Source organism: Nipponia nippon, unplaced genomic scaffold (assembly GCF_047370975.1).
Source record: "Nipponia nippon isolate SJK-2023a ecotype South Korea unplaced genomic scaffold, ASM4737097v1 scaffold_6, whole genome shotgun sequence".
NCBI classification, from domain to species: domain Eukaryota; kingdom Metazoa; phylum Chordata; class Aves; order Pelecaniformes; family Threskiornithidae; genus Nipponia; species Nipponia nippon.
This window is the reverse complement of record NW_028262380.1, coordinates 35,688,367-35,716,198: the sequence shown is the minus strand read 5'-3', so window position 1 is coordinate 35,716,198 and position 27,832 is coordinate 35,688,367. Positions and strand designations below refer to the sequence as shown.

At 40.1% G+C, this 27,832-nt stretch overlaps 1 protein-coding gene across 1 annotated transcript; it reads left to right on the top strand.

The window, feature by feature from the left end:
• The first annotated feature begins 955 nt into the window (after window positions 1–955).
• On the top strand, window positions 956–13,372 carry TLR3 (toll like receptor 3). Its single transcript, XM_009474837.2, has 5 exons — window positions 956–1,061; window positions 3,927–4,375; window positions 5,808–5,999; window positions 7,629–9,454; window positions 10,123–13,372. Exons 2-5 carry the CDS (start codon window positions 3,935–3,937, stop codon window positions 10,349–10,351), a joined length of 2,688 nt encoding a protein of 895 aa, XP_009473112.1. The 5' UTR covers window positions 956–1,061; window positions 3,927–3,934; the 3' UTR covers window positions 10,352–13,372.
• Window positions 13,373–27,832: the final 14,460 nt, after the last annotated feature.

Below are 27,832 nucleotides of genomic sequence, written 5' to 3'. Positions count from 1 at the left end.
TGGTCCCAGATTTAACAGAATATAGGGTAGAAACCAGCACAGCCTCTCCCTGCTCCCCAGAGGTCCCGGTGGGCAGCCGGTTAACACATTCGTGTGGGCTGTAATTTCAAACACTTTGAAGAATTACTGCTTTGAATGAAGAATTCTGGGTGAGTCTGCAGCTACCCACTCTCTACTCAAGAGGGACAGCACTACTACCTGAAAACTGAAGCTGAACTTGGTGCTATGGTTGTGTCCTCTGTATGGCTGGGTGAGCCCTGCAGAGGATTTGGCAATGCCAGTGTAGCTGAAGCAGTAGGACCTTTTGTCGTGTCTAGGAAACTGATGGTCAGGTCCCCGGGAATGCAGGGACATGTGAATTCACATACAGTATGAAAAGTACTAAAAGCTGTACCTAAAACTTTTACTTGGACTTTTGAAAACAATTTCTTATTTTTTAATACAGTAGAAAATATTTGATTCTCTCTTAAAAATGTAATCTATTACTTTTTCCACATAAACAAATTCCCTTTTAAAAAGGGATACTTTATGTGGCTCTGTAGGAATGTATTGGCGCTTTGTTTCTACATTAAAAGAGTAATATTCCTATGTCAGTCATCTGTCAGTCACCATATCTGCTTTTGGGATATGTCCTGAAGGATTTTCAGGGACACTGGAATGAGCCAGGAATAAATTGTAATGGCGTTCCGAGTAGGACTGTGTGATGCTGCTCATCTGTGAGACGCCTGCGTGCTTAAATCGGTTTCTCTCCGCGAGTCACAAGCGCCAGCCCGACCCTGAGCGTAGGGGCGATCCCCACCCTCGGCACCTCTGGGACGGGGCAGGTCAGGGAAGGGAGAGCGGCCGCTGGCCCCGGCTTCCCGCCCCGGCTTCCCGCCCCGGCTTCCCGCCCCGGCTTCCCGCCCCGGCTTCCCGCCCCGGCTTCCCGCCCCGCGCCCCTCCCCGCTTTCGGTTTCACTTCTTGCGGCTCTGGGCAGCGCGTTTCCTCACGGGCTTCGTGCGCTGAGAAACTTGTGCAGCCCTTGGATGCCCCCAGACTGAAGGAGATAAAGCCCGCGGCGGTAAGTGGATGCCATTCTTCACTTCGTAGCAGTAAATGCAGGTATCAAAGGTACAAAGCCGAAGTACCGCTCGGGAGTTTCGGCGATTTCCTTGATCTTGGATTTCTCTTAACTTGTAAGTTAGCAAAGTCGGTGCTACTGCTGTTTGCTTCATGAGTGTGCTTTGGTGCTTGTGCCCAGATGTGGTGTCCCCAGCTGGCAGGAGGTATTTTTGTGTGTTTTAAAAAAAGAAAAGGCAGCAGAGGTGAAGTGGGAACGTCCCTCCCTGGGAGATGCTGAAGGTTCCCCTGCTAAATTCTCCAGATTTTTAAAGTTCTTGCTCATAACATTAAAACTGTCATTCTTTCCTTTGTCTATTAAATATTATTCTGTAACACTGTCCCTTACATCTGATAATGAGTGTGTGCTTTCTTCACTGGATCCCCAACCAAAGCATAAAACACCTAAGGGTGACTCCAGACTTCCTGCGATAAAAGAACCAGAAAAAGGCAGCCGTTCAGGAAGGCAGCCAAAGAACTCGGTTTGTGTTTTTGAAGTATGTTTCTTTTGCCTTTCAAACTTAAAGATGAGCTTGCAACAACTGCCAAGGAGTCTGGCAGCTATCTGATCTCTCTAAAACAAAACCTCCAAAGGATGCAGGCGAGAGGTAAAGCTTTTGTTACAGACAAGCTCCCCCTTTGTTTTCCTTAGCTTTTCCAGCAGCTGGGGTGCAGAGGAATGAGGCAGGACAAGTGGTCCTTTATTTTCCTCAGCTACAGGGATACGGGTGCTGTGTTCAGCAGCACCTGTAGCAGGTCAGGCTGTCTGCAGGACTATGAGGTTCAGTTATTTGCTGTCTCCTCCCTTTACCCTGTTTGCCAGTGGCAGTGGAGTGGAGAGCTAGGCTGTGTGATCTGCAGCAGATGAGTCAGGCCCACATGCAGTGCCCAGCAGGGAATTGTTTTTTCATTAACGTTTATTTTAAATTGTCTTTTGCAGTCCTTAGTGTGTGCCTTTGCAATGCTGCGGGTCCCTTTTCCCCTTGCTTGTATCCTCACTTCCACTGGATTTTACTCTCCCTAAATGGCCAGGTTGCTCCTACAGAGGCACTCACAGGGTTCCCCTCTGGCCACTATAACATGGCGTTTTGTCACTGAGGTAGTCCTAATGCATGCCCTCTAAAAAGGCAGGTCACTTACAGAGCCAAACTGCTGGGGTCTGAGCTGCTAAACTCCTGTTTGGCTGTGGGTTGCAGTGTCAGTTCCTCAGTGTTTTGTTATGGTAGTGAAAACTCTTCTCTTTAAAAAAATATCGATTCCAAAGGCTTTTTCTTTTTCTGTACAAATGTGCTGGTTTAATTTCTTGTTTCATTGTTTGCTATTGAGCAATAACCTAATGTGTTCAAAGGTAGATCGTGTTAATTAAACACAGGTTCCAAGCAAAGAAAATTGTGAGCTGCAGAACTAAGAAAGCTCGTATTCCTGGGAGTTGGTCTTTTGAGAAGCTTTTCCAGTAGATTCCTGTGAAGTCTAGTAAGGTTAAATTCCCTTCTATAGCCTGTTCTGTAGTGGGGCGCTGATAGTCGTCTCTGCCTGGAAGCCCATCATGCTGAGACTTAACTCACTGGTAAATTGAGGTTGGCAGGTAGGTTCCAAATTTGTTGGCATAAAGCCCTACAGATATGGAGACTGCGGAGACACTCAAAGCTTCAGGGGTGAAAGTATAAGCTTTATATTAAAAAAAAAAAAAAAAAATGAAGCAGAGGAACTGAAGCTTACTGTTCTTTGCTAAAGCATGGAAAAATATTCTGGGAAGCACTCCCAAAGTATTTGTTCTCCCTCTACTAAAGGTTAGTTCAGTAAAGAATAATATGGAAGATACACTGGATTCTTCTCTTGATTAGCAGAATGATATTTAATTAGACAAGCTCTATGACTCAGCAGGCTAGTCAAACCCTTCTGAGCTCTTACAGCTCTATTCCAGTCAGAATTTGTGTGGAATTATTTTTTTTTCCTCATCCAGTAAAGCTGTATTACAATATCACCAGGTCAATGTAAATCTTATGGATACTAAATTGAAACTGAATAAAATATGAAAGTCTGAGATTCATCAGAAATGTAATGCCTAAACAGGCAGAGCCACTGAACCAGTGGACAGAGATTGATATCCTAATGGAAATGCTCAAAACATATGGGGTGGGGTTTATAAATTCTTAAATGTGTAAGTTTTCCTGGAAGTATTTGGATAAATGTGGTCAATCTATGGACAGTGTTTTCTCTACGCCTTGGCTCTTCTCTGTTTCTTTCTCTGATTAGGTTGGTACTGATTTATTTTGTGTGCTCTTTCTCATACAACTTTCTATAGCCTGGTATTCCTTCTTTTGCTATGAGATGGAAAGACAGTTAGAATTTTGTGTGGCTGGCTTATAAAACAAAACCTGGCAAAACCAGTAAAATAAAGAAGTGGTATTAGGCATTCTTACTGCATATAACTATAAATATTTTAAGTGTGGTTAAGCTCTGAGCTCAGTGATTAACACTGAGGGGCCTGTGTATAATTTGTCATATTATTGTATTTTATGCATGTTAAAGCAATGCAAAATTAATCAGAAAAGGGAAGATGGTTGGAAAATTTGCATTGATAATAGATAGTGTTGGTAGCTTTTTGAACATAATAGTATTGTAACGTAAAAATAATTGTTTTTAAAGAAAAATCTTAATTTGGAGACATTCAGACATACTTTTTCTGTAGAAATGAATGCTACATTCAGTGTTTGCTCAATATAAAACTACATGTTTTTTGAGCCTGGCTTGCTTAGTCTTCAGTTTAAGATATAAGTTGTGTCAAAATGATTGTAATTTGTACTGTGTTCATTTGCCTTTGCAGATAAAACGATGGGAAGTGCTATTCTTCGGTGGAACAGCTTATCTGTCAGACTGGTGTCTGTCTGCTTGCTGTGTGCATCAGTTGGAAAGCAATGTCACATCCGAAATGAAATGGCTGACTGCAGTCACCTAAAGCTGACTCAAATTCCTTCTGATCTCCCAAACAATATAACGGGTTTGGACATTTCTCATAATCAGTTAAGACAGCTAGGTCCTGCAAATCTGACCAAGTACAGCCAGCTGGTTTACTTGAACGTGGGCTACAACAGCATCTCTAAACTACAACCAGAATTGTGCCAAAACGTGCCACTGTTGCAGATTCTGAAGTTAGAACATAATGAATTGTATAAGCTCCCTGACAGAGTCTTTGCTTCCTGCACTAACCTGACTGAGCTCAATCTAGGATACAACAGAATAAATATAAAAAATGATCCGTTTAAAACCCTGGAGGTAAGCTTTAGAAATGCACCTTTTCATGTAAATAAAGTATAAATGGGGAATTTACTATATTTTCCAGTGTGGGTACAGAACAGCTGCCTATTTGCATCTGAAAATACCCAGCATATAATCTTCATTGTTTTTCTAAAGAAAAGGCCTAGCGGCTTTTTGTGTTAGAGCACACTCGGCCATCCTTATGAGTCAATGCTCTCCATCCCCTTTTCCCTATTGCATCCCATTGAGGCACCTCTCCAAACAGGATTTGTGCTGAGAGAATAGCAGCAGCAGATGACGTATAAGGTGAAGTGGATGGTTTGCAATCTGAGTTGCCTGGGGTCTAAAGATGGTAGCTAGCCTAAATTCTCAAGGTCAAGGTGTAATTACTCAGACCATGAAAGCTAGTGCTTAGGCTGAATGTAGTGTCCCACAGGACTTTGGGGACTGAGAAAGGGAGAGTAAAAAGGTTTTTACTCTGTTTTTCCTGGTAGTTTACATGTGGTTAAATATTCTTCTCTGTGGCATCTGTGAAGCTGGGGTACCAGCACAGGAGGCAGGAAAAGACTATTCCATTGTCTTTGCACCAAGCAGGGAATCATGCAAAAGGAAGGGCCTAAGGACAAAAGAAAATAAAGACAATGTGTGGGTACTAATTGTTGTACAATGTTCTAATGAGTGTGCATGTTGTTTTGAACAAGTCTGAACTTTTCTGCTAAACTAAGTATTCCAGTTCAGTTACATAAAACGTGCTTGCTTGCATTGTAGGACTGCTGACTGTCAACTAAGTACAAATGAGTACAGCCAGCTTCAATGCTGGGAACAGAACTGATGTTCTGGCCTTCCTCACTTTGCTGCTGCCCTGTTACTGATGGAGGCCAGGCTTGGTGCACCTCAAGGCACATTCTGTGGAGTCACCTTCAGGGTAGCATCTCCTCCCCTGGGGGTGCAGGAGGAGTCTGAGCACCTGGGCTTGAGCTGGGGTATTACAAGGTGTACAGCACTGATCTTTGTAGGCTGCTACTGCACTCCCCTTCCTCACTTCCATTCATGGGGGTGGACCACAGTGAAGAGCGTGGAACGCAAGGTTTAATACTGCAGTGGTTGTAACTGTAGCCAGCTGTAGGCTTTTGCTTTTATCACTTTATGAGCAGGAAGGCTTTCAGTGAGTTAAGGAATTTTAGATAAAGTAATTCTTTGGTTTGCAGTGGATATTTTAGCAGGTGGAGACCATGAATGCAATGAAAGTTACAGGTGGGGAAGATAGAGAAGGTTTCTTCCTGCAAGAGCTTGAAAGCTGCCAAGCTGCCATTTCTCTGTTACAAATTTATTTCAATTGTAGTATTGCAACTACTTCTAATCAATTAGACTCTAATGCAATATTTCAAAATGGTTTTGTATTATATAAAATAAAGAATTTTATACTTTTCTGTTTGCATCTTTTCCCCAGAACTTGAATATTTTGGACCTATCTCATAATTTTTTGAAGTCAGCAAACTTAGGATTGCAGCAACAGTTGAAGAACCTTCGTGAGCTCATGTTGGGTAGCAATCAAATCACTGAGTTAAAAAAGGAAGACTTCCTTTTTCTTAGCAACACCTCATTGCATAGTCTTGATTTGTCATCAAATCCACTGAAAGAGGTAGGAAGCATTTCAACAGAAATTCAACAGGTGTAAGTATAAAATGAAACTATCCTGATGTATCCTTTATGATTGTATGGCATTTATGTTACATTTTTGATCCTCTGAGGTCAAAGATAAAACCATTCTATTGTATACAGCATTATTCCTGACCTCCAGGAGTGATAGACAATTACTTTTCTCCCACTGAAATCAGCAAGAGCTTGTTATGTGTAGAGGAACCATCAGATGTCTCAAGCAAGAGCTAGACCAAGTAGCTCTGTGAACCCTTACCAGATATTTTCTATGCGGGACTTTTTTTGTACATGCTGAAGATGAACAGCTGACATACTTTCTAAGTGGGGATAAAGTGTAATATTATGCAAGGCTAGTTATACAATCTAGTTCTCACTTCCTAGTTAATCAAAGAGAACTTTCATTTGTTCCTGTGGGGTACCACAGAGAAACGACCACTGCAGAAAAGTACACTTACTCTTTAAAAAAAAACCAAGTGGATGTTTTCTCTGCCACCTACCTCACTGTTCTCTCTGACCCGCTTCTCAGTGTTACAATATGATTCTTTGATGGTAAGCGTTGCAGTTCTAAACTGGTGGACCCTCAGCATATGAATATAGAATTTGCATTGAATTTGCTTGGCTTTTTTTTCCCAGTTCATTGTCCTGTAAAGAACCTGTATATTGAAATTACAAGAATGTTTTAAAGTGGCATAAGCTTGTACCACTGCTGAGAGGCAATCCCACTGTCCTGTTTCCCTTGGCTACTTCATCCCTCCCTCTGGTGCAAGCTTTAATGAGGCCATGCACTGGATCACTGGAGAAACTACAGGTTTTTTTTGGTTTGGTGAGCTTGTAGTCAGGCTGGTTCCCTATCTGGTTGACCCTATGACTGCATGTATGGCCATATTGGCACAAGGGTACTGTGTGTGGATAAGCAGATGGGACTGCTCCTTTCTTGGGCAGTGCTACTTTATGCTAGTTTAACCTGCTCTGATTTTACAGTACTGCTGTCTGAAAAGCTGCCTTGTGCATTTGAATCATTCTGACAAATGGAGTATTTAATCATTCAGCTGATATCTGAATCAAAATGAGGGGCCAGCACTACAATGGAGGCTTGTGCTGTATATTGTGGAAGCAAGTGTGTAGTATCACATTTCATGAGTGTAGCTTCTGCTCACAGAGAGAAACTGGGTTTCTTCTTGGCTGTCTGAAGGCCGAAATAACTTTTTTACAGTATATCTGCTTTTGCACTAATATATTGGTATCCCTAGTAGATACCAATAAGAGAAAGGGGAAGAAAGAGATGATCTCAATTTCTGATACTTCTAGTGAAAGAGTTTTACTAGTTGGATACAAAATTGTAATTAACTTGCATCTCAGTAAGCAACTTTATCTTCTTCTAAAAGAGTACTACTCAGAATTATGATAATTATGTTACAAATTTTAGACCTATTATTACAAGAAGTATAAATTCCAAGAAGTGTTCATCTGAACTTGGCCGTGGAAAAATCTGAGTATAGGAGTTATATTCTGCTAGAAAAACTCACTTGAAAACCTTTCAAAATTTTGGCTTTATGGGCCTACTTTCTTACATAATCCTCTTGTTTAGGTCAAAACTCTTTTTTCTTTTCAGTTTCACACAGGATGTTTACATGCAATTGGAAATCTGTTTGGCCTCATACTGAACAATGTTGAACTTGGTGAAAATCACACAAAGAAACTTTGTGCAGAATTATCAAACACAGCGATTCAGAACCTCTCACTGAGCCACGTGAAGCTTTCGAACATTGGCAAGTCAACTTTCCAGGGACTGCAGGGAACAAATCTCACGGTTTTAAACCTTTCCCAAAATTCTCTGTCTGTGATAGAAGATGACTCATTTCAGTGGCTTTCAAGTTTACGCTACTTAAACCTGAAGAATAACAACATTCATGTATCTTCACATTTATTTTATGGATTATCCAGCCTCAAACATCTGAATCTGATAAATTCACTTACTGGGAAAATTGAAGATTTTTCCTTTCATTGGTTATACCACCTGGAGTACCTTATAATGGATAATAACAATTTTCCAGGAATTACTGCTAATATGTTCACAGGTCTGAACAACCTGAAATACCTGAGTCTCTGTAACTGCAACATAAACTTACAAAGAATAACTAATAAAACATTTTCATCACTTGCTAATTCTAGTTTGCAGGTTCTCAACCTCACAAAAACAAGAATCTCTACAATAGAAAGTGGGGCATTTTCCTCCTTGGGACACCTGAAAATTCTCGATCTTGGTCTCAATGAAATTAGTCAAGAGCTCACAGGTCATGAGTTTAAAGGTCTCAATAATATACAAGATATTTATCTTTCCTATAATAAAAACCTGTCTTTGAGAAGTGAATCATTCATTTTTGTCCCAAGCCTTAGAAAACTGATGCTGAGGAAGGTAGGTTGCAGTAATCTGGCACTTTCTCCTTCGCCTTTTCATCCTCTACAAAACCTGACTGTCCTGGACATCAGCAATAACAACATAGCAAACATAAATGAAGACTTGTTTGATGGACTTCACAAACTTGACATTCTGGATTTGCAGCACAATAATTTAGCCCGGCTTTGGAAACACGCAAATCCAGGTGGCCCTGTTCTTTTTTTAAAAGATCTTCCCAATTTGCATATTCTTAATTTAAAATCAAATGGGCTTGATGAGATTCCAGTTCAGGTTTTCAAGGGTCTGTTTCAATTAAAAAACCTGGATTTAGGATCAAATAATTTGAATTTGCTTCCAGCAACTCTGTTTGATGACCAAGCCTCTCTGAATTCATTGAATCTTCAGAAAAATCTGATAACCTCTGTTGAAGAAAAAGTGTTTGGCCCAGCTTTCAAGAGCTTGAAAATACTAGAGATGGATTCTAATCCATTTGATTGCACCTGTGAAAGCATTGCTTGGTTTGCGGATTGGCTTAATGTGACCCAAGCATATATACCTGGATTGAGGTCCCAGTACATTTGCAACACCCCACCTAAATATCACGGTAGTCTGGTGTTGCATTTTGATAGCTCAGCCTGCAGAGACAGTGCTCCATTTAAACTTCTGTTCGTGATCACTACCAGTGTTGTGCTGCTAGTAATTTTTATTGTTCTTATCATCCATTTTGAAGGGTGGAGAATAGCTTTCTACTGGAATATTTCAGTAAATCGCATACTCGGGTTTAAAGAACTTGACAGACAACAGGAAGAGTTTGATTATGATGCCTACGTTATTCATGCAAGACAGGACAAGAATTGGGTGTCTAAGAATTTCATCTCTCTGGAAAAAAATAACCACTTTCAAATTAGGTTTTGTTTAGAAGAACGGGACTTTGAAGCAGGCATATCTGAATTTGAAGCCACAATTAACAGTATAAAAATGAGCAGGAAGATTATTTTTGTTGTGACTGAACACCTCTTAGAGGATCCCTGGTGCAAAAAGTGAGTAGGATATAAAAAAAATCTGTTAAGAAATTTTCTCCCTTACATATAGAATTTTAACAAGGTAATCTTTTTTTTTTGCTGTGTAATTTAATAAAAAATACCATATAATTAAAAAATTCCATGCAAATTCTACTTTAATATATTTACTTAATATATTGTAACTTCAGAATAATTCCTAAGTTAATAAAGTTAATTGATCCACATGTACACTAGTGGAAATTTGAATCTCTGTCAATATAATTTTTTTCAAAAACTCAAGCTGTCATCTGTGTAGCTTGCTTTACTTAAAACGGCATGTTTTAAAAAGAGCAATAATGGGTGAGATCACTAGCATCCAAAGATGGTTTTTATTTGTCTTTAAACAAGGCTTTTTACCTTTCTTGTGTAGTGATCTTGAAAAGAAAGGAACTTTGCTAAACGAGGCTATATCAAGATAGCAGTCTTAGGTTATATTTTTAGAGGATGATTTTTTCTTTAGTTAAAAGGTAACTAATTTAACATAAGTAATGACAATTTTATATCATAGAATAGATGTTAAGACCCCTGTTTGAGTCCAGTCCTTGAGTTTGCAATGTGCTATTATGTGAGCTATTAAAAGAACTGTGTGTCATTTTTTTCCCTCCACATGAAAGAAAACGTGTATTTTTGTCTTATTTTTGCTTCAGGTTTAAGGTGTATCATGCTCTTCAGCAAGCTATTGAACAAAGTCGAGACTCCATCATATTGATCTTTCTTCATGATATCCAAGACTACAAGTTGTATCATGCACTTCACCTGAGAAGAGGAATGTTCAAATCTCGCTGCATCTTGAACTGGCCAGCCCAGAAAGAACGAGTCAGTGCATTTCATCAGCAATTAATGATGGCACTTAAATCTAATAGTAAAGCGCACTGAATTTTGAAAGTACAGATTTGAATTACGGGGTCATTTTATTGCGTATTTTCTATCATTGGAAAACTATCAAGCCTTCAAGAAAACCTGAAAAAAGTTTGTCTTGCTGGAAAGATATGTTAGAGTCATTATAATTTAAATTTACTTGTCTATATTCATGTCTTGCTGATATTTTAGTTCACCTGCACTGAAGTGACATGTTAAAATGGATCATGATCGATAGTCATTTCAGTCTGTGTATCAAAAATGCGGTAGAAATTCTGAAAAGCAGTGAGAATGACTGATGTCCTAGGAAAAATATCCATCTGATGTAGCGCAGAAAAGACATACTGTGTACTTAAAAGGGATAGGTAAAAGAGAATGCAATAATGATAAAATAGCAAATTCTGTGTAGAAGTTAGAGTGGACACTACTGCTTGCTTTCATAACACAAGGGCAGAATCAGTGAAATTAAAATTGGAAAGCTTTCTATGTGAAGCACAGTAAGTAACATGGAAAATTATTTCTGTAGTTGAAACCAAGAAACATAGCAGAGTTTCAAAGTGAGTTTTAAAACCTTTGTTTTAAAAGAAAGCCACAGAAAGAAACTTCACCCTTTGAGCAGCCTGTTCAGAACATGCAGTGAAGGATTGCTTATGCCTTCTGGGTGGGGCTAGTACTGGTGATGATAAAAAACAGATTTTCAGGCAAATAAGTCAACTGATTTAATCAATGTGGTATGATAAAAAAGAAAAATTTTACTCTTCCCTACTGAAATTCAGAGAGCTGGCAGAAGGACATTTATGCTGAGAGATGTCACCTTAATTCTTTGAATGCACATAACACTATGTGGGCCATTAAATAGAACTTGAAATCAGTGTGAAACATGGCCAAGGCACAGCTGGTGCACCTGTATAAAATGAGTAAAGGCATAGATATTTCTGTAGCATAACCAGAAGACAGCTTTGTGAGGGAGGTGGTGCTACTGTAATTTCATTACTGCAATTGTTGTTACTGGTGAAGCAACAACAACAAAAAATAATCCCCCCAAAAGAAATAGTTTTAAACCATATCAGAAATATTACTGTGACTACAGTTACAGGTAGACTGGGAGAAAAATTTCAAAAGTAGACTAATTTCAAATTTTGTTTCCTTTTTCTTTATAGTTGTATATAGTTTTGCCTTTGATAACTAAAAAGAAAATTGTGAAGAAATCAGGTAGAATTCTGTAGTTTAATTTCTTATATATTAATCTAGTTTGTTTTTTCCTTAACATACTTTACAGAAACATGGGCTAGTTGGCAATTGCCAGAGCATTAAGGTTCAAACATATGGGCTAGTAGCTTGATCTGGAGAGAGCTGAGAACCAGCAAAGTGCGCTCTGGAAGGATGTTCATAATGTTTGAGACTGGTTGCAATTTTATGGAGTGTTTAGTCACAGTCTAGTGTAAATTAGACACTAGATAGTAACTTGTATGGTTTTGTTAATATTTAATTGCTGCTCTGAGGACCTTATAAAACATTGTCAATTTTTAGTAGGCGTGTGATCCTTCAATAGCTCAGGAATATTTTTAAATTGTTTTTTTTCCCCTAGCATTTCCCTCATCAATTTCAATACCACCATTACTCCAAGAATGCTGTTTTACTGCTTTAAGAAAACACCTTTCAGATAGTTCAATACTTAACATTCTAAGCAGCTTTTCTTGTAATTTTTTTATATGCATAGATGAAAAACATTAGTTTTTAATAGGTTTGTATGTCCCATGATAAAAAACATAAATGAGAAAAATAATCAATGAAATAGCTTTTGCGTGCACCGAAGAGTAAAGGGGGTGTAGACTGTCTTCACTTGATCAGGAAGTCCTGAATGAAAACAAAAAAGGCTTTGTTTACAGTTGAAGTGATAGATGATGATTCCCTAATTACAGTAATAGGATTATCCCCATTGTGATGCTTTCATCTCATCTTTCTGACCTTTTCAGGCGAAGTGACAAATTGTTTCTTCATGCTTAGACCATGAAAGTTGAGGAGGCAAGTCGGTAAGGATGGGGTGCCAGGTATGCACCATGTCAATCGTTCTTTCTCTTATTTAAAGACTAACACGTGAAAGGTTTCCTATGTTTCCTAAATCTGTAATGACACATAGTAGCAGAATTCCTCATATCACAGCAATATAAATTGTTTAGAAAATGTTAGCCGTTCAGATGGATATTAAAAATGACATAAAGATGCAGAGAATGCATGGAGAAATGCCGAGGTGAAATGTGATACAAGAGGTCAGACTAGATGATCAAATGGTCTTTTCTGGCCCTTAGACACACTGTCATTTGTCAGGGTTTAAACGCTATAATCTTGTTACTACAAATGCCCCCAAAATCGGTCTCAGAACCTTGAGGAAATGTTGTGGATGCTTAGTTTTGTAAAATAGCTAAGAATACAAACTAAAAGTACTTGCTGATGAGTGAAAATGATTTTAAATGATAAAAATATGATGCCTTCTATACAGTTATTTTAGTACCTATATTCAGTTTAAAATAATTTACAACAGAAAAAGACATTATAAAGGCTCACAATGAGAATTAGACTAATGTTAAACAAACAAACAAACCCCACAAAAGTAATAAGCACGGGGCCAATGGTAATCATCAATTATACTTGACAAAACTTTCACTTAATTTTTCCCTGTTTGTCTGAAAGTTAGCTCCTTCTGCTCTGCTCCTGTATGTTTGTTTGACAGTATTATTGCGTAAATAAATGGGCTTACTGTGGTGAAAAGTTGTGAGTGCTTTTGGGATTAACAGTCTATATCTGAGCTGGGTAGTTTCTTTGCGGTGGGCAGTATCAGACTATATTACGCTGATTTGCTGAGGAGTTGGGTACCAAATCAATGAAAAATAGTTCCGAACTTGTAGTGTCAAAGGTATTACCTAGGACTAAAGAGGAATCATCTGTATTGAAAGCAGAATATCTAGAGGACTTGAGCGAGACAGAGTGCCCAAGTCTGTAGATTTGGGGTGGAACCTGACTGTTTCTGTGGTTCTTGAATGGCAGGGAGTAATCAACAAGTTACAGACAGTGATGTTCATAATGGGTTCTATTCCAGGTCTTCATGCAGTGTTGCTTTGGGGCTGCAGCTGAGATAAATACACTACACACCAATTTGCTCAATTATGCTACTTTCACTGTGGCTCAGTCAAGGCTTTCTGGCATTGTGAGGAATAAATGCAGATCGTGCTGCTGTTAGGTTTATGTGGGCCTATCCCATGAGGTTTGGTCAGAACATACTTATTTCAGTTTGTAAGAAGAAAAGGCCAAGAATATCCCAATTTCAAATCTCAGTCCTGTACTTGGTGTTGTGTGTGCCCCACTCTGCCAGCTCATTGCACTCCCTGGTGTGCTAGGAAGACGAGGCAGGGATAAAATGCCATGCTTTGTATCCTTGGTTGTAATCTACCAGCAGCTGCCAGCTTTAAGTTGATAGTGCAACTAATTGCTTGATGTATGATCCTGGGCTCGTATGTATACAGGAATTGTACTATCTTTCAGCCTGTGCTGTTCTTTTGGATGCTGCCAAGGGCCATGCCACTTGCCATATTCTGTGTTGACACAATGTTTGCCCTGGCCGTAATACCAGCCATTACAGTGTCCCTGAACTGCTGCTGGCATGACTGCTCTTCTCCATCCAGCCAGACAGCCCTACGTTGCAAAGCTAGTGCAGCATTTGCCGTAGTCCCTGCTAGTGTGCCTCCAGCTGCCTGGTATTTGTAGCAAGAGAGAAAGGTCTTTGATCCCGACACCCTCTACTGCTCTCCAGGCTGCCTGGGATTGTTGGTAGCATCTTTGTGCGTGGGCTGTTGCTCCTTGCAGCTCCTCCGGCAGGTGCCTGACATGGTGTAAAAAGGTGTGCTGGATTGGGTCGGTCTCGCCCCCTGCCTCTGCTAAACCCCTTCTGTGCACAAACGCGTGCGCTGTGTGAAGGCAGGGTGCGAAGCGGGGCCCCGCGACCCTGGCAGATGGACTCGGTTTCTGCGGTTGAGGTGGGATTTTAATTAAAGGGAAAGTGCCGCGCCTTATTTCCGTGACTCACAGGCTGCAACGGGTTACTGCCCTGCGCTTCCACATGCTGGCGGGCTTTTTGCACCCCGCCGCGGGCGGTGCCTGCCTCGGCGGGGTTTGTTTGGCCTAGCAACGCCCGCGGGGCCGGCGGGAGGCGGCGGGCAGCCCCGCCCGGGAGCGCCGCCGCCGGGGCCTGCGGGGGCGTGAAGGGGCTCCCGCCTCGCCGCCATGAAGGTGGCGGCGCTGGACCCGGGCGCGCTCCTCGCCCAGCTGCGCCGCGCCCCGCCGCCCCCCAGCCCGCGCCCCCCCCGCGGCAGGGCGGTGCCGTCGGGGGCAGCGGGCGGCTGCCCCCCGCGCCCGGCGGCCGCCGCGGCGGACAGGGAGCCCGGGGGTCGGGCGGGCGGCAAGGCGCTGCTCATCACCCTGCCCGACATCGGGGAGGAGGCGGCGGCGGAGAGCGACGGCGAGGAGGCCGCCTGCAGCCCGCGGCGCCCCGCGTGAGTGCGCGGCCCCCGAAACCTGCGGGTGGGGTGTGCCCCCCTCTCCTCTGGGGTTCCTTCCCCCCCGGCCTTCTCCGCCTGTGCGTGTCCTGGGGGGTACTGACCGTCCCTACGCTGGAGTTTCCTTCCCCCAGGGGTATGCTAGAGGTAGGAAAGGGCATTTTTCGAGAGCAAAAGCCATCGTTTGCACGAGGGCTGCTTTCGGCGCCTGCAAGGAGCAAAGAGTTGGACTGTGCTCAGCGTCCCGCTTGTAAGGCGGGCGGCTGTACGCTGGGGGAAGGGAGGTCAGAGCCCGGCCCCGCATGGGTGGAAGAAAACCGCCCTGGCCCCGAGGGGAGCAACGCCGCAGGCTTGGAGGAGAGGCTGAGCAGGTGGAGCAGCCCAAGTCCAGAGGGAGCGCAGGGGGTGCTGAGCTCGCGTAGCGATCGTAAACATACCACATGCAGGTGTACCAGTTGTATCAAAGTCTGTTCCGAAGTTGCAGCTGTGCATCAAAGCACACATTTCAGTCTCTGCCTTGTAAAAATCTAAAGGGTCGATAATGGGTATGAAACTTTGGATGCTTCTATGTTTAATCTTCAGGCTCAACCTTGAAGAAGTTTAGGTTTTGCTGAAGATAAAGAAACCTGTAAGTCGGTGTGATGTAGGATTCAGTTGGTGATATTTTGCTGAAGCAAAGGTATAGTAAGGCAGAAAGTGGTTTCTTTAGTATACCTAAAGTAGAAGAGCTTACCGAAGCCAGTAATAGTTGTATTACTGTATTGGTGGAGTATGTTGTACTCTTACAAACCCCCCCCCCCCCCACTACTGTATATATGACATGAACTTCTATAATTGCTGTCTCTGTAGTACTAAACTGTGCTAGTCTGATGTTACTGACAATCAGAAAAACATTAATATTTTGTCAGATGTCAATAGGAATTAATATATTTTGGAAAGGTAAGTTTTTAACTCTTTTTTAACTCTTTAGGACTGAAATCTTTTTAGTACTCTGTTAAACTTTCAGATGGGTTTTAGAACCTCTACTTTTAGTTTAGTTCCCTGGCGGAGAAATTGGGTTTATTCCGCATTAGAGTAGGTATTTTACAAGGTAGGCACCTATTTAGTCCTTCTGAAATCTGTTTATGGGCCTGATGTCTGTGAATGTGACTGATCTGTTTTTTGAATGCACTGATAGTGCTTGCTTCTGTAAGCAACAATGTCTTGAAAATCACTGCCTGCTCTGTTGGGGGGGGGAGGGGGGAAGTGTTTTTCTTTTCTGCCTGTTTAAACTCATCTATTGATTTCAAGGAGTGTCTCTAGTTCTTGTGTTGTAAGGCATAGCAGTCATTTGTTCATCTTCTAGTTTATCTGCCTCTTCTATGATTTTGTAAACCTTGAGCACGTCATCTCTTAGCCTTCTCCAAGAGTCCCAGCCTTTTTAGCATTCCTTCTGAAAGTGGCTCTCTATTCCCTTAATCATGTTTGTAGCCCTTCTCTTACTCCAGTGTGTCTTTGTTGAGATGCAGGGACGAGAACTGTGCAGAGTATTCACACAGCAGCAAAGTGATGCTTTCCATTTCTGTCTCGGTATCCTTCCTGATCTGGACCAGTGTTTTGTTGGTGGCTTTGGTTGTTGCTGTATATTGAGTCCGTGATGACTCCAGGATTGCTTTCTGAACTGTAACTGCCAGTCCCAAAGTCAGCATCATGTAAAGGCGCTTTAGATTTTTTTTTTCCTGGATGACCATTGACAATACATATTTGTAAATACATACTTTTGTCTAGATACTTATGAATTTATTTTAGCAAATAGTAAATGAATTGAAATATTATAGTTGCCAGATAACTTAGCTATGTAACACTGTGAAAATAATACAAGTAGGAACACAATCCCTCCCTGATGTATTTCTTTTATTTTCCCTACTCCCATCTAATGTGTTTGGTTTGGTTTTGAAATAAATTGTGAGGTCCTTCAGGCTTAAACTTTTTCTGCATTTGTGTAGAATAGTAGCCTTTCTGGAATGGGGAGGTTAATCTGGTTTGAAGTGTATCGACAGAGTTTTCTGTTTAGAAGGTATTTGATGCTTTATATAAACAATACCAGAACCAAATCAGTGTTGTTGCCTATAATTTCCCACTAGTGTTTTTTTGGTTTTTTTTTTTCCTAGTACCAAAAATAAAGTCAAGTATAATGCTGTATGAGCCGGTATTCCCATTGAAGGGCTGATGACTTTTATCATTAAAAAAAAAATAAAAGGATGAAATTCAGTCTTAAGACAAACTACTTGGTTGTATTGTAATGAAGAGTAAACCCTATTGCATTAAAACTGGTTGTGTGCAGTAAAATGCTTATTTTGGCTTGCTATTGAAACACTTCTAACTGATATCCCCTAATTATCCCCTAACTGTTACACTTTTGTATGCATGGTGGCATTTCAAATATTTTATTCATAGCAGTCGAGCTTATTCTGATAAGGTATTGTCTGTCTTCAAAAAAACAAAACCAAACCAGAAAGATGTAGAAGAAGGAATAAGATACATCACTTTGACAAGGAAAGTCTATACCTCCACATTAGCATTTTTTAATTAGATGGTTCCACTTAAGCTTTTAGAAGAAGCATCTTAATTAAATATTAAAAACTTTAGTATTCCTTGCCTAGAGTTCAGATTTGAATTTGTGAGTTACAGAATACGATATTATATTATTGATAGTTACATGTAGGAAGCTTTTGCTTACCCAAACAAAGTTCCTCTGTGACAAGTTTTATTGCTGTTTAAAATGTTTTAAAGACATTTTCAATGGCTAGTGTACTTTCATTAATAGCAATTTAATAGAATTGTAGAATAGTTTGGGTTAGAAGGGACCTATAAAGGTCATCTAGTCCAATGCCCCTGCAATGAGCAGGGACATCTTCAACTAGATCAGGTTGCTCAGGGCCCCATCCAGCCTGTCCTTGAATGTTTCCAAGGATGGGGCATCTACTGCCTCTCCGGGCATCCCGTTTCAGTGTTTCACCACCCTCATTGTAAAAAATTTCTTCCTTCTATCTAGTCTGAATCTACCCTCTTTTAGTTTAAAACCATTACCCCTTGTCCTATCACAACAGGCCCTGCTAAAAAGTCTGTCCCCATCTTTCTTATAAGCCCCCTTTAAGTACTGAAAGGCTGCAACAAGGTCTCCCTGCAGCCTTCTCTTCTCCAGGCTGAACAAGCCCAACTCTTTCAGCCTTTCCTCACAGGAGAGGTGTTCCATCCCTCTGATCATCTTTGTGGCCCTCCTCTGGACTCTCTCCAACAGGTCGCTGTCCTTCCTGGGCTGAGGACCCCAGAGCTGGAGGCAGTGCTCCAGGTGGGGTCTCACCAGAGCAGAGTAGAGGGGCAGCATCACCTCCCTCAACCTGCTGGCCATGCTTCTTTTGATGCAGCCCAGCATATGGCTGGCTTTCTGAGCTGCAAGCACACATTGTTGGCTCATGTCCATTTAACTAGGAGTAATTGGTTAATAAATGAAAGGATCCATTATATGTCTTACTGTTTTTTTTCTTAGGTGCTGACAAGTTGATAGCAATCAAAATACACTGAGAGTGCAAAATAGTGAAAATCTGGCACTGATTTCTTCCTGTCTTTCCCAGGTACTCTGAATTTTCTGAGCTCTGCAACTACCAACAACTGGTCCTAATACTGTATAGGGCTAAACTATAGCAGTACTTTGTAGGATTTTACATTTACTGTTTATTTACATAGTGATTTCATATCCTTCTAATCAAATTGAATGAGCAGTAATGAATAAATCTTTGTCTTCAAATGGAGAAAAAAATCCACTTTTATTACTGTTGTTTGAAAAAATACATTCTGCTATTTAAGATCATGAAATTCCTTGAGAGGATAATAAGATGACTTATGCTACACTTACCACAATATGCTGGTGACACCAAGATACATAGATTCTTTTTTTAAGGAATGTTATTGCTATCCTAACATGTGGCAATAACTAGCGGAGATAACAGCCCTTAGCTAATCTAAACGTAAACTGGGCAAGGCTTATGTTGTTATGTTGTTTAGGAATGGGTAATTTTGTAGAAATTAATTATACTGCTCCCCGTTTTCAGGATAGTTCTAACAAATGGAAAACATGTTTGTGAACTTGGTATGAGAATGGTAGCTTTATCTGCGATGTAAAAATGTCAGTGTCTGCTGCCAGCTTTTATTTCTCTAGCTCAAGCTTTGGCCTTCAAAATGATTAACTTTGAAAATGTGGGTATAAGTAACTTGATGAGCTGCAGAAGAGGATGGAAACTTGGATTCCCTGTCTCCTGTTTTAGCCACTAAAAGCAATAGATCTCTTTCACGCTGTAATGCATACTAACCTAGATGGAGCATTGCAGTGTTACTTAGCTGCTCATTTCCATTGTTGTACCAATCTAAAAGACTAGATGTAGTAATGTGGTGGTTTTGCCATGGTCTATTTTTTTCATTGCAAATAAATGTAAAAGAGCTTAGAGATAAATTTTATTTTTACGTGGTACTACGGAAGTCAGTATTCCTCTAGATGGATGGAACGAAAAACAATTCCTAACATTTTATAATATTATATGTAACGTAAGGTTTTTAGTAGTCTCATGAAGTTTTCAGCAAGCAGCTAATCAGCTAGAGAATAAATATTAAAAAAAAAGCTACAACCAAAGAATCCCAGTTTTCCTCAATGGGCTTTTATTGCTTTCAGATGCTAAGAACTTGTTCTTGTGTACCTTTAATATTAGTCTGTGTTGTTTATAGGAAAATAAGGTAGTATGTTTACAACCAGGCATTTTATTTCTCATACAGTGCTCGGTGAGCAGGATCACTAACGTTAGCCATGGAGTTTGTTGGAAGTTCATGGTGTTTTCAGTGGTGAAATCGCTCCTGTCAGCTTGGTCAAGTTCGAAAGGCATTAGAGATTTCCTGTCTTCACAAAATACTGGACTTGGGACTGAATGAACCAGTCTTTTCTAGCTATTGCCAGAATCTTGTTGGAAAATTTTAAGTGGTGTGTACATGTACTTCTGCATATGTGTACATATACACTATATGGATAATAAGGGTGGGGGTTTCTGTGCTGTTTTGACTCCTTCACTTGAAAATGCATCTGTGTAATGTACACAAGTTGGCACACAGATTATTTTTACCAGATAATTTCTACTGCATAGGAATTCTTAAGTAACCAACACAGGAAGTAATTGCTAAAAAATTTTTTTTTACTCTTGTATTTTTTACAAAAGCATGTTCTAAATAGTTCTTAAAAGCTCTGCAACTATGTGAGGATTAACATGTAAAGCTTTTTAGCATTTTTGCTAAACGTATGCATATATACACTTTATACTCCATTCAGAGAGTTTGGAATGCTTTTATTCTCTAAGCCGTAAGGGATAAATCCTAAATAGTATGCTTTGAACAGTGCAATGAGATACCTTGCAATGAGACAGTTTAACAATCTCTGAGAATATAGTTACAGTGTTTTCATCCAGACAGAAATCTTCAGAGTGAGGCAAAATATAACACAGCATTCAGTTGTATGGTCAGCAAATAACTGTTCGTTGGTAAATAAAACAGAAGCACATACAAAAGTGTTTCACAATCTTAGTAGATTAAAAATATGGGATTACATAGTCAAGGTTGAACAAGTTCTACCTCAATAACCTGTACTTGTCACTCACTAAAATGTGTCCCAACTACCTAAGCAGTGCAGAAGTAAAACATTAGGTAATGCATAGCTGCTGAGATGGGGTACAAGCAAGCTGTGTGTACAGTTCTAGAGAATATGTGTTTAGAGGTCAACATACATTTACAAAGTATGTCTGGTTTGTAGCCAAGGAAGACACATTCCAGTAAAAATATTTAATGTGACCAATAGCCCAAAGTCATACTGACTGACTATTTTAATATTTTTAATGACATGACTGTGTTCCAACTCCTTACAAAAAGCATACTGAGAACTTTAATTTTCTTCACAAAAATGTAAATTCCTGTGGATTGTTTATTACAGGTTATTATGCTACAAGGGGTAATATAGAAGAACTAAAATGTAACACAAATAACCCAAACCTTTTGTCTTGCTTTCTATTTTACAACTTATTTCTAGTGACTTTCATGGTCTCTCCATTGTTTTCATCTCCTTTTCATGTTATTCCCCCTCTTCCTCCTGCTCATTTCCTTTCACAACACTTTCTGAATGAGTGATAGTTTTTTACATTCTTACTCTTCCCACTCCTCACTGGGTGTGCTGAACTCCTAATAGTCTTCAAAATACATCCTCTTTTGGCCATGTAGATTCTTCTGAATAGATTGGTTACTGTCCTTCTATCTGTGGTCTAAAACCATCTTCTTATTGCAAGAGTCACCAGAGGTTTTAATGCGTTGTTCAACACTTGAATTTAAGTTTGGTTTCTTTATTATCTTTCTATAACCTGAAAATAAAGTGTACATAATTCCCCCCGCCCCATGTTAAAACGAACTGCCTTTGTCTGTTGACCTGTGTATGGACACACAGCTTGAATGCTGCTGTGCATGTTTGTTCAGTTCATAGGTGCTAACGTGAGGTGAAAGCTGGTTAGCTGCTGGGTGGTGCAGTGGTGTTGTGTCCCACAGGCTGCAGCCAGCAGGGAATAGAGGATTAGCCCAGTGACTCTATGGCTCTTCCTAATAATCAGAAAGTGGCAGTGTGCGTGAGGGATTTCTCATGGATGTGCAGCAGGAGATTACCTAACTGAACACTGTCCATCATCAGCGTGTAATCCCTCTGCTCTGGCTGGTACACCTCTATTTCAGCATATTTACATAGTGAGCACTTGTGCTTTAAAACGTGAAATATGCTCTTTAATGCCTCCTGGTATGAAAGAAAAACATTGAAATAAGGACATGCTGCTCTGGGAACTTATTGCAAGGTTAATTAGTACTTGAAATAAGCACTGGAAGAGATGCATATGCAGTACTGGCAGCATTTCAATTGTATCATTTTTGTTACTAATGGCTACAGAATTGGAGGGAGAGGCTTCTGCAGTGTAATATTGGTAGAGTATTGGAGCACTTGCTGAAGTTTGATACTGAGTGTTATTGGCAACCTAGCAGATGAAGTAGTGTATTGAACGTTATCTGGTAGTTTAAGTGAACAAAAGTGAAAGTACAGCTTTCATCATGTGAAAAGCAGATTAGATACAGTGGTGATATATGTCGTTTTGGTTTTTTTAACATTATAAACTCAATGTCTTGATCTCACTGCAAAATTTTGTAAGGTATTTAAAACAGAGACTTAAAACAACTTCATTGCTTGAAATGAAAGTTGTTCTGATCTCTTTGATGTTATGCTGATGAAAGAAGTCTGTTACTGAAAAGGTATTAACTGAATTTCCAAATGTACATCAGTAACAAGAATATAAAGGGAAAGTCTTGTAGACCACTTCCAAGTGTTTTGTTAGCGTGCTACTCCCTCCCTGTCTGTTCACAGACACTTGATCCTGCAGCAGTAAATGCCTCCTATCGGATCCAAAGAAATAAAACACTTTCTCTAATACACCAATTAGCATTCTTTATTATTGCAGTTAATTAGGATGACTATTTTTCTTAATGTTAATTCATCATTTATATTAAAAAGTCAGATTTCCTTCTATAAATAGAAGAGGTACTTAATATGCATATCTTGTTCTCAGAAATTGTTTGTATTTCCTAGAACCAAGTATTATAGCTGTGTTCCATTTTCACAGTGAACCAAGATTAGAAATAGATTAAAAAAATACCTATATAATACTCAGCAAGCTCGTGCCATCTTAAAGGCTTTATAATTTTGAAATATATTCAAAATTTGTAGAAGAATAAATTTCCTGTGTACACACATTTTAAAGAACTAAGCCTAGCTTTAAAATCGGAACAGTTTATTGTTACTCTGTCTTGTAAAGATAGGAGCAGAACTTAACACAGATCATGGTTGCAAAAGCCTTAAATCTATTTCAGGATTCAATGTGAAAATGCCTAATATTAGGCATTGCACTTAAGTCTGTAAGAGGATAGTCGGTGCCGTTTCTGAAAAAGGAAGGGCCCAATCAGGTGGTATGATAAAAGGCTAACAGTAGAAAAACTCTGGTAAAGGTTCTTATTTTCCAGGTTCAGATGAAGGCAATACTTCCTTGAACAATGAGCAAGATGACTGAAAGCACTGAAATGCTTTTGACAATGTTCCTTAATAGAGAAGAGAGCGAAATGAAAATCGTCTCTGGGTCTGGAGTGACACTTGTCAAGAAAGATGTGTGCTATCATTTATTTGGGTGTGTCTTTGCTAGCTGTCAAGTCTGCTACACAGCCTCTGGCATGTTCAGTAATAATGATGATAAAGGTGAAGTGTTGCTGGAGGCTTAGAAGATAAATGTTTGCTATACCTTCTTCTATGGCAGATTTTTTTTTTCCCCTCATTGAGCCATGTCATTTCTAAGCAAACAGGCAAAACGGATATTATAGCTCTTAAAATAATTTTCTGCTGAAGGCTAGATGAAAGATTATTGAATTTCTGATGATTCTGCTTCATTTACTGTGCACCTACTGGGGTTACCGCAGCTAACTGTCAAAGACACTGCCAAGATCTCATTCCTGAGTCATAACTGCTAGTTTTGATGTTAGCATTATGTAAGATAGGTTTTGATTATTATTCTCCTAAATACATTGTTTTTGTTTATCCACTCTTAAGCTCATCTCCCACCTTTTCCTACATTCGCTCAGTGTAAAGATTGAGACCAAGAGTTAGATTTTGTGTAACCTTCTTGCTTTCTGGAAAGCTTGTTTCACAGAATCATAGAATGTCCTGAGTTCTGTGCATGATTGCCTCCATGTACAGTGGTATCCAGAAAAAGCAATAAAATCTTGTTCCTCATGAGGCACAGAGTGGAAAGTACCATTCACTGCAGCATACTACAGCTTGTGTGCTGCCTGCAGTTCTGGTTTCACATCTTAAGAAAGGCAGCTGGGATGTGTCGGGGGGGAATAGCTACCTGCCTTCAGACAAGAAATTACGAAGTCAAACTCGCCAGTTTTGAGAGGAGGAAGCTCAGGATGTGGTTGCTACAGATGTGGTGGAACTGTGTATGTAGTGTGATGGGCAACCAGGATGAGAACCTGTTACTCATGAGATGCTGCAATACTAGAGTTAGAGAGCATGTATGGAAGACTAGTAGATTAGCCAGAACAATTTAGGGGAAAAGATGCACTTGGGGGGGGGGGGGGGTTACAGAATGGGCAGTAACTACTAGAATTTGTTGTAACAGGATGTTGCAAATAGTATTTACCTCAGAAATGTTTTCAGGAAAATGAGGGACAAAAAGTCCTAAAAGTATGTGACAGATTTATGTGCTTCCCCTAAATAGTATGTTCTGTTGCTGCTGTCACACAAAATATTGGAGTAAATGGAGTATCATTTTGATATTTTGACATTTCTTATGCTCTTGCATTACTTAAGTAACTATTACAACTACGAGTGACCAAAATAAAAGACTTTGTATGTGCATTTGAGTACATAGAGGTGGTGGAAGGTGCTCCCAAGGCTAAAACCTATGTTCCAAGGCCAAAATTTGCAAAACATGAGGTAAACCTTTGTAAAACATGAGATGTTTTACGTCCTCTTCTTTTTAGAGGGGAGAGATGAGGTGAGTTGCACATAACACTTGAAGGATGCCACACTGCGAGGCTTCTGGAGCAGAAAGGGGAGGGCTTTCCAAGTCTGTTGTTTATTTCCATTTCAACTTTTCTTCCTGACTTTGGAGGACACCCTTCCATCTAGAATTTCTGATTTTCATCCTCTTTATGTTTCAAATTAGCTGTGAAAATAATCTGTTACTGATGACGTCATACATCCTATCCCCCTTCAGAGCTCGAACCTCATGTACCACCTTCCAGCTCTTTGCCTTTAAAGCCCTATGCAAGGTAATGGCTTGTGCATCTTATGTTCGGTCTCTTCCTTCATATCCTCATCTTCCTTTTTTTCAATTAATCTCAAAACATTTCTCCTTCCATATTCATAATTTCTCTTGCCTTTGTGTTCTTATAAGCCTGGAACTTCTCTTTTAAATTTCATGTTTCTTTTAAATATGCCTTCATATCAAGCCCTTCATGTGTGATGGGACACATTTTTCCTGATTTGTCATGGGAAAAGGAAACCTAAAGCTCTATTTTTTAATTATTTTATTTAAGCTTTTTGTCCATACAGGCTCACTTTTTCCTCTTGTTTACTCTACTTTTCCTTGTATCTGATGCTGCCTTCTTTTCTTCTTAATGCAGACCAAAGGGCTCTTTTACCTCTGTACAGCATTCTGACATTGATGGTATAAACGCTTCTGGAACACAGTTTGACCTTTAAATGCAACCTTTAAATGTGCTTAGCTGGCTTATTATATTTATCCCTTTTTGATCTAAGCAACTAGACAAATTTTGTGTGTTGCTTCGGGAAGGGGGAGAAAAAAAATCAAATGTTTCTTGCATGTCTTGCAGTGAATATATAAATGTAAGATGGACCAAAGTTAAGACTGTTTTACTGCCCACGAGGCTCTACCGGCCCCATGCCCCTTTACAATAAACAAATACAAAACAAAGGTCTTAAAATTTGCCCGAAGACGCAAGCTGCTTCATTTACACAGGCGTTCTCTCTTCCTGTTTTGTGGTCTTATTTTGCTCTATTTCAGTCAAGATCCTTTTTTCACATCATTCAAACTCAGGAGCAGCCTTATGTTTTCCTTCGTTTTGACACAGTTTTGTTTGAGACTATTATTTTCTCTCCTGTAAGAAAATGTAGTGATTTAGAGCAGTCTGAAAGAAACAGCATACCCAACAGTTCGACTGAGGTTAATTCAGCCTAGTATAGGATTATTTTTGTGCGTTGGCTCTGTGCTGTGAATGTTGTTTTTGAAGGAAACAAATTACATGCAGTAGAACCAGCTTAAACACACTTCATTGTTATGTTATTGCCTATTTATTAATAAACTGCTATGGGAAGTGGCTGTCCCACAAGCTTTGGGGATTTAGGGAAAAGATCACAGGGTTTCTTCTTTTTGCTTTCAGTTGTCTGTGCTGTGGATGTGCTTCTTTTCACTTTTTCAGCTAGAAAAGGCTGCCCACTGCCTTGTTTGTGCTAAGGTGTTCCCCCTCTGATACCTTTTGTTGAGCTGAAGTAACAGCCAGTGCTGCCTCCAATGTTTTGTGCTTCTGGAGGTAACAAAACTCGAGTTCTGCCACTGTGGAAATGCTTTTTTTTTTTTTTTGTGGAAATGCCTTTTTTTTTTTTTTTTAATATGTTTTGAAGTGTGAGTTGTAAGGCATATGGAAGGGGGAGGAAGCTGAGGTTACCACAGCAGTCGGCTGTGGTCACCCAGCAATTACTGTGGATGTCAGTCTTCCTCGTGGTAGTGATTTTGTGAGATAATTAGTTATGTGACACCCATGATCATTACCCTCAACAGAAGGATTAAAAAAAATAAGTGATTGATAACTTTCTGTCTGCGTTTTTGCTTCCCATCCTCTGCTGCTTGCATATGTGAACAAGAGAAGCCTGCAAATACACCTTGTCCCTGGACTGGTAGTGCAAATCTCTCTCTCTGCTGCAAAGCTTGCCTGCTTGGGCTTTATGTGGGGGTGCGTGACCTTGGCCCTTTGCTAGGCAGTCTGTTGCCTTCTAATTTGTTCTAGCAGATTAGAAAATGAAAAAAAAAAATCACAATACTCTTAAAGATTACTTTTGTACATGTGTGGGTAGGTCTTTAGGACAGAAGTTACCAAAAATGAGATGATAGCAAAATCCCTTTAGAGCCTGCATAGCACTACAGCATTCAGTTCCCTTAGCTCGAAACAGGGTTTCAGGATGCGTAGTTTGAAATAAGATATAGAAAATCTTCAGAAGGCTTCAGAGAAATAATTTGCTTTGTGCTCTAAATATGCTTGGAAGTGCAGTTGTAGTTCTCAGAGATGTACAGTGTTCTGTTCATAAAAGTTGCATTCCACGGACATATATATATGTGCAGTGGTTTAGGGTTAAAATTGCATTTTCTTAGCATCAGCATAACTTGCTATTCTAGATCTTCAGCTGCTTGTTGGATATGTGTAGCTCGACAAAGAATTATGCTTTTTTCTGTGTGTGTTTGAGATTTCAGACAAGCCTACTCTTACAGAAGAACGATTGCTAAAGACAAGGGGAGTTGTTACTACGCACATAAAAGTAAAATCTTTCTTAACGTTTTACTGAGTCAGAAGAATGTGGAACTTTTTTTTTTTTTAAAAAACCATGTTTGGCAAGAATTCTTTAAATATCAGAGGAAAAATGCATAGTCATTTTTCATGCACCTTTCTTAGTGTGTAGTATTTTTTTTTTTGGTTATGAAACTTTTAAGTATCATATGCTGCTGTTTGTTTTCCTGTAGCGAGAGGTTTCACACACCATACTTTTTCAGTCTTAATTTTCAGCATTTTTGCTGCTGCCTTTCTTCCTTCCCAGCAAGAATACTTATTTTCTTCTTGTTTATGAGCAGATGTACATCCTCCTCTGAGAAAGGCTTTCAGCAAAATATGTAGACACCAGAATTTATATACTGGAGCTAGAGATGAATGGTCTAGCGTACATCTGCAGCTGACAGCCTATGCTCTGCCCTGCCACCCGTGCTGTGGGAAATCAACGATTTGCACAGGGATAGTTTGGAGGAGAACTCAATTAATTAACAAGGAAAAATTTATGCAGTTGTCCAGCACCACATAACTTTTTCATCATCTATGAAGGTGAGGGAAACCCTCTCTGGCCAGGAGGGCCCTAAATGAGCCTTTTATGGCTGTATGTTCAGGGGCGAGAGGTGGGGGAGATGCGCACCCCTCCCATTCAGGCTGAGGCTTAACTTTGCGGGCGCCCTTTTGGGTGGAGAGCCCTGGGCGGGGGGGGCCCAGCCCTTGCCCCTGGGGCGTGGGGGGACCCGCT